At 55.6% G+C, this 6,902-nt stretch overlaps 1 protein-coding gene across 1 annotated transcript; it reads right to left on the bottom strand.

Annotated features, from left to right (window-relative positions):
- Positions 1-525: 525 nt before the first annotated feature.
- Positions 526-1,653, bottom strand: LOC127346751 (protein ALP1-like). Its single transcript, XM_051373019.2, has one exon. It carries the CDS (start codon positions 1,549-1,551, stop codon positions 526-528), a length of 1,026 nt encoding a protein of 341 aa, XP_051228979.1. The 5' UTR covers positions 1,552-1,653.
- Positions 1,654-6,902: the final 5,249 nt, after the last annotated feature.

Raw genomic sequence — 6,902 nt, forward strand, 5'->3', positions numbered from 1 at the left:
ACGCCAGCATGGAGACGTCCGGGTGGTCTGCACCACCATGCACGCCGCCAGCATCATACCCAGCAGGTCAGCACGCCGCGAAGGTCTGTATTGAACACGCTCTGGCACACGTGCAGCGAGACGCCGGACCACATGCTAACAACGTGCGGTTGAACTCATGCACCGCCGCAGGAACGTCCGCGCCAACAGCGAGCGGGGCCTACCCCGTCGCCCACGCCGCGTAGTTCGCTGAGGCTGGTGCCAATGCATCACCCCACTCTCACCCGCCACGTCAGCTTTTTTCCTCACTCTCACCCCACTCTCACCCCACGGTGCCAGTGCACGGGCTATAGTGCCAGCTCTCACTTCTCTCTCCTCCACATCAGTTTTTCTCTCTCCTCGACATCAACATTTCTTTTTCAGATTACAACATTAAAAATAATGCAAGGAAATTATTTTATTGAACTAAAATTGTTACCGATTACATCATAAAAAAAATTACATAAAAATTTGAGATTACATAAAAATTTGAAAAAATTACATAATCTAGGCATTAGCCCACACATGCTCAATCAAATCATGCTGGAGCTGTGTATACATCGGTGAGTCCCTCATTTCGTTGTCCATCTGAATCCTGGCTGCTAGGCTTGGTGGTGCATGATTGTGTATTGCAGGGCCGACATTGGACTCAACTGTCTCATAGTTGTTCTCCAAATTTGTACCACGCTCATCGTCGATGATTATGTTGTGCAGAATGACACATGCACGCATGATCAACCCAAGAGTACGCTTCGAGTAGGAGCGTCCTGGAACTGCTAGAATGTTGAACCTAGCCTTCAGCACTCCAAAGGCACACTCGACATCTTTGCGCCAAGCTGATTGAGCAGCAGTGAACACTCGCTGCTTTTCACTTTGTGGAAGAGTAACACCTTTCATGAACACCGGCCAGGAGGGGTAGATGCCGTCAGCAAAGTAGTAACCATAGTTGTACTCGTGTCCATTCACCGTGAAGTTCACTACGGGTGCTTCTCCCCTAAGCACATCAGTGAACAACGGCGACTGGTTGAGTACATTGATGTCGTTGTTGGACCCGGCCACTCCAAAAAAGGCATGCCAGATCCAACGGTCATACGACGCAACGGCTTCTAAGATTATGGTAGGGTGCTTGATGTCTCCCCTTGTGAATTGACCAGCATGAGCCACTGGGCAGTTCCTCCACTGCCAATGCATGCAATCGATGCTCCCTAACATGCCCGGAAAGCCACGCTCCTCGGCTTTCGCTAACAGACGCTGAGTATCCTCGACAGTTGGTCGACGGCAAAACGTCTCCCCGTAACAGTCAAGGATGCCTTCACAGAATCTATCTAGACAATCTGATGAAGTTTGTCTAGCTAACTTAAGCCACTCATCTATTGTATCTGCAACGGCTCCATAAGCTAACAGACGCAAAGCCGCAGTACACTTTTGTAGGGGAGAAAAACCAGCACGGTTGAGAGCATCAACTCTTTGGGTGAAATACGGAGAGTATTCACCCAATCTATCCACAATGCGCAGAAAGAGGGATCGTCTCATCCGGTACCTTCGCCGAAAGTAGCTCGGAGGATAATTGCAGTCGTCGGTGAAGTAGTCCTCGAAGAGCCGATCGTGGGCACCCAGACGACCACGCCTGATGAACTCTCGGCGGCGTCGCGGCCATCTTGGCTCCGGCTCCTCGTTGAGCATCTCCTCCTCATACTCCGCCTGGAATGCAGCGATCATATCACCCTCCATTCCGTCGCTCGAACTGCTGCTAGACAAAGACATGGCGTTGAGAGGAGTGGAAATAGAGAGTGGAGGAGATGAAGTGAGGTGTGGAATGAGTGAAACCATATGGGGGTATTTATAGGGGGTTTTGGCATTTTTTCCGGATTTTTTGAACCAGCAACGGCTACCCAACGGCTAGCTGACGTGGACGAATCAGATCGCGCCACCTCAGCTAGCCGTTACGTCCGCTCTCTCGCCCGCCCTCTCGCCCCGTGCTGCCAGCGCGCCGCCCCGCCTCTCGCCTCCCTCTCACCCCAGCGCGGGCGGTAGCCGGGGGGTAGCCGGGCGGTAGCGGGCGATAGCGCCGGGCGCCCGCGCCACCGCCCCGCGCTGCCCTCCCGCCCCTCTCTTGCCTTGCTCTCGCCCCGCCTCGGGCGGTAGCGCCTCCCCTCACGCCTGCGTTGGCACCAGCCTGACATCGCGTCGAACATCTCCTCAAGCTCGAAACCGCAGTGGTAGTCGCTGCCGGCATTTGTGAGAAAATAGCGAAGGGCATTTGTTGAATTGCCTGGGAAAACACTGACATGCGTGCTTCTCACTGTTTTGAATTTCATCGAACAGGCTTAGTGCATGCGTGTGTCCACGGGAATCCGAGTGAACGGAGTGTGTCTCCGGCCAACACAGGTGACCATCACGTTGGAGAAGCGGAGCCGGCCGGCAGCGCAAGCGGGTTTGCGTACGGGTGGTCGATGGGTATTTCCTCACGCAGATGAAGCTCCAGGTTCGCTGCTGCCCGCGCGGCCTCACCGCCATCCGCCCGACCTCCTCCGGTGCGCCCAGCTACTCTGGCCGCCGCCCCGCCGGCTGCGCCCCGTCACTGCATCAGGCCGGCTCCAGTCCCGCGTCCCGCTCGCCCCGCCAACATCGGCGCCGCTCCGGCCGCTGCGCCCGCGCGCGCCCAGCGTCTGAGACCAGCCGCGACTGCAGCGTGCTGCGCGGCACCGAGGGCGGCGGCAAGGTGGTGCTCTGCGAGAGCAGAGGCCTCAACGGACGCATCGAAGCTGGCCAGACCGTGGCGGCGTACGTCGGCGTTGGCACGATCGTGATGAGCAGAGCAACCGAAGGGTACGCCACCTTCCCCTGCCACATCAGCCTGATGCTAGGACCCACCAGTCAAGCATGCCAACCTGTCTATTTTCATTAGGAAAATGCTTGCGATCCGGGTCGCGCGGATTGGTCGTCCAGCCTCTCGCTCGCGCGTGGCTTAATGGGCCTTCTTTTTTCGGCCCAACAATTGTTTTCATGTAAACACATGGAGTGAGATGATGAACTATTTGTTGTAAACAACTCGTAATTTTTGTAGGATAGGAAACATGCCCGTGCGTTGCAACGGGAGAAAATATACGGAATATACATAAAGTTCTTGGTTGATTGGTATAGCCACAGCGTGGCATAAACCAGCCAATTTCAGCGGATGTGCAGCCGCCTCCTACCTGACACTTCAGCTAGGTCACCCGGTACACGTGTGCCGAGAGCTGACGCCAACTACGCCATGTGCTGCCATCTCAGCTCATCCCACTTTGTGATGGCTTTTGCGTTCGGATCAGGGAGTAGAGATGTAAGAAGAGAGGCAAATAAATCATTGAGAATAAAGTATACTCTGCGTAATCTATTTTTTGGTTAGTTTGGTTTTACCACTTTTAAATGATATGCTATTGAAATAAAAAAAATTTAAATCCGTTTAACACAATTGATACTTGTTGAGTTCAAACCCCCAATGCACAAAGATCGTGCTTTTCCTGCTATTCTTCATCAGAAGTCGTGCCCCCCACTCCTGAGCAAAATGGTCTCGCAGAGCGTCAACTTGATGAAACAAGGTTTAATATTCAGGTCTCGGCTGATTGACGGAAGCGTCGGAAGAACCGCCAGCTTGTGTCAGTAGAATGTTTATAACTGGAAATCACCAATCACAACAATGGTTAAGCTGAAATCTAGCAAGAACTAATAATCCAGAACTCTAATCTCTTTAGCTCTATGCAAATTAATGAACGTGCTTCTAATTTTTTACCCAAGTTGGAACCACGGGTACAGGTCGAAGCGTCGGAAGAACCGCCACCTTGTGTCAGTAGAATGTTTAGAATGTTTATAAGTGGAAATCACCAATCACAACAATAGTTAAGCTGAAATCTAGCAAGCTGCTCAACAGTCCGCAGCTGATTGAAAGCAGGCTGGCTAGCAATTTGAGAGAACAGCTAAAGTTTGATATGTGAGTTGAGCTTTTGGCTCGCGGCGATTCGGCAATACGAACCGTCCCCCGCGTCGCCCTCCTCCGGTGACACGGGGGAACCCTAGCCGCCGCCGCTCCTAGCGGTCCCGCACCGACCTCCCCCGCGTCGCCGCCGCCGGAGGGGCATCGGCAAAGCCGTGCTCGCCCCAAGGATGGTGGCGGCGGGGCACTTTTTCTTCTCCCGGCGCTCGGGAGTTCCCCTGGCTTCGGCGTTTCGGGCTGCGGGCGGGCGCGGCCGCTGCTGGGCTCGACGGCGGGGTCGGCGTCTGGAGTGGCGAGGCGGCGTGCGGCGGGAGGTGAGCGACGATGCGGTTGGCGAGATCTGGGCCGGGAGGGCCTTCCACGGGATCGGTCGAGCCGGCGCGGGGAGATGTTCTTCTGCTCCTTCCCTCCCGCGTCCTTGGCGTGAGGGAGCTCCCTCGGGCGCGGCTGCGGGCGGCGGGTGCAGCAGCATGCGGCGGGCGCGGCGACGTTCTGCGGGTGTGGGCTGGCGCGGCAGCGGTTCCGGCCCGGCGGCGTGAAGGGGCCGTGCGGCGCGATGGTGGAGTGCCGTCGCCGGCGTGTGGAGGCCCGGGCGGGCGCGATAAGTCCTGGGAGGTGGAGCTGGATGAGAGGCGCAACGGGACGGCGGCCCCGGTTTCCTCGGCGGTGCGGCGGCCGCGGTGGCCGCGTGGGCGGCGTGGCGGCCGGATCTGGGAGTTCTTGTCTGCGGGCTTCGGCGTTCATCCTCGAGCCCCGTGTTGGTGTTGGTCGGCGTCCCCTCTATGTGGCGTTCCGGCGGCGCCCACGGTGCTCTTCGGCGGTGGTCCGTTGGCTACAGGCGCGTTGCTCCGGAGGTCGCGATCCGGCGGATGCAGTGGTGGTCTATGCCGGTCCTTGTTGGGCGGGCGCGAGTTTTTGGGACTCTTCGCTGGGCGAAAGCTTTGTCTTGGCAGCCGGCCAAGACCGACGACGGTGACGCCCGTGGGCGCCGCATCCTTCTTGAAGGCGTCGTCGAAGCGGGTGTCTCTTGATCTCCGCCCGGGCTCTCCGGAGGAAACCCTAGATCCCTCGCGGGATCGGGCGTGGGCGGCGCTCTTGTGTCGCTTTGCCCGTTGGGGTCTCGCTTTGGACGTCCACTGGATAGAGGGGTTTGTGGAGTGTTTTGGTTGTTCGGCGGAGGCGGGTTCGTCTTCGGCCAGGCGGGGCGCGGCCTTGGGGTCGGCGTGGTAGTTGGAGCGGTGGCTCCGGTCTTTCGCCTCCGCCTGTTGCGTTGAGGTGTGGTGTCGACCTGGTTGGTCATCGACCCGTATGGAGCGCAGCCTCGGGGCTGGCGTGTGGTGTCGTGTTGTAAGGTTTTTCGGCCAGTTTTCCTCATAAACGGGCCAACTCTTTTCTCCTATATCAATGAAAGGCGTTTCAAAAAAAAAAGCTAAAGTTTGATATTCGAAATGGCATCGTCCTGATGGAACTGAATATATTGATGATGCTTAGGAATCTGGCATGCCTCTTGCCGTATTGCACTTCACAAGATTCAGTACTACTTTTTTTTCCAGATATTACGCTACTCCTTGAACAACAATTCTTTAAGGAAGTCAATAGGACAAAAACATTGCCATATTTTATACATCTAGGCATGCCACAATCAGTTTGCACCGCTGTATTTTACTGATTTGATATGCTATTGAGTCGTTAGAGAGTCACTTGGTTGCTCAAGTACGTCCCAAATGTGTATCGCTTTGTATTAGAAGAAAATGCAGAGACGACACAGAGCATACAAAATAGAACCAAAACGCCAACGGAAGAGCCTAGGCTAGCATAACAGAGCGAAGCGGAAAAAAAGTAGTGCAAGAACGATAAACTGCACACCTAGCTAGTTCAGTCCCTTTATGACTTGGTCTGCCCCTTATGCTTGTTCAGTCATACGTCAGGTTAGTGACTGAAGGCTGGGTCGACAGTCAAGCGAACTAACAATCCAGAACTCTGATCTCTGTAGCTCTATGCAATGAATGAAACCGCTTCTGGAGTTCTAGTTTTTGACTCAGCTTGGAGCCACAGGTACAGGTCGAAGCCATCAGGGACAGCCTCTGCCCTCCGGTCCTCCCTCTACAATGCCCAACCACACATGCAATACACCGGAGAAAAGCAAATTTGCCTTGCACGCGCCCAGAAAATCCGATCTACCGGACATCAAATTTACAGAATATCGTGAGGAAATCTATGGAGCCATTGTTTTGGTCCATCGAAAAGTCGCTCGGTTGGATCCACCCCACTTCCTCTATCGGCGATTTGGAGAGAGAGCCAGCAGGTGGAGGCGGCCAGCGATGGCCTCATGGAGAGTGTTAATTAGCAACGGCCTCACTAAGAGCATGTCTAACAGGCCCCGTATTTCGCTGCCCCGTATAACTCTCTTATTTCGTCCCGTATCGAAAAACTGCTCCATTTCGAGCCATTCCGTCTAGCAGACCCCGTATTTCGCCCCGTATTTTCAAAAATAAAAACCCCGGGAAGTTCATCTTCATTGATCATACTACGGATCATACATACATTCCGATCATACTACGGATCATACTACATCTAACTACGGATCAACCTACGTCTACTCGTCAAGGATGACGTAGGGGATGAAGGCGATGGAGGCCGCCTCCTCCTGCGCCTCCCGCTCCTCCCGCGCCTCGAACTCCTGGACGGCGGCGATGGCCGCCGCCTGCTCCTCTGCCTCCGCCCGAGCTTTCTCGGCGGCATCCGCCTCGGATTCGGCCACCGCACGGCGGAAGGCCGCCTCCTCCTCTGCCGCCTCCTCTTCCTCCTCGCCGCTTCCGCTTCCTCCGCCGCTGGTGCTGCCGATGGTCGCCCTCCATGCCGCCATCGCCGCGCGGTCGCGCTGCCACTGCGCGCGCCACTTCTCGAAGGC

Source organism: Lolium perenne, chromosome 4 (assembly GCF_019359855.2).
Source record: "Lolium perenne isolate Kyuss_39 chromosome 4, Kyuss_2.0, whole genome shotgun sequence".
NCBI lineage: Eukaryota > Viridiplantae > Streptophyta > Magnoliopsida > Poales > Poaceae > Lolium > Lolium perenne.

Bases quoted from the DNA above. Each gene is read 5' to 3' on its own strand.
- LOC127346751 (XM_051373019.2), bottom strand. From the start codon at position 1,551: ATGAGACGATCCCTCTTTCTGCGCATTGTGGATAGATTGGGTGAATAC.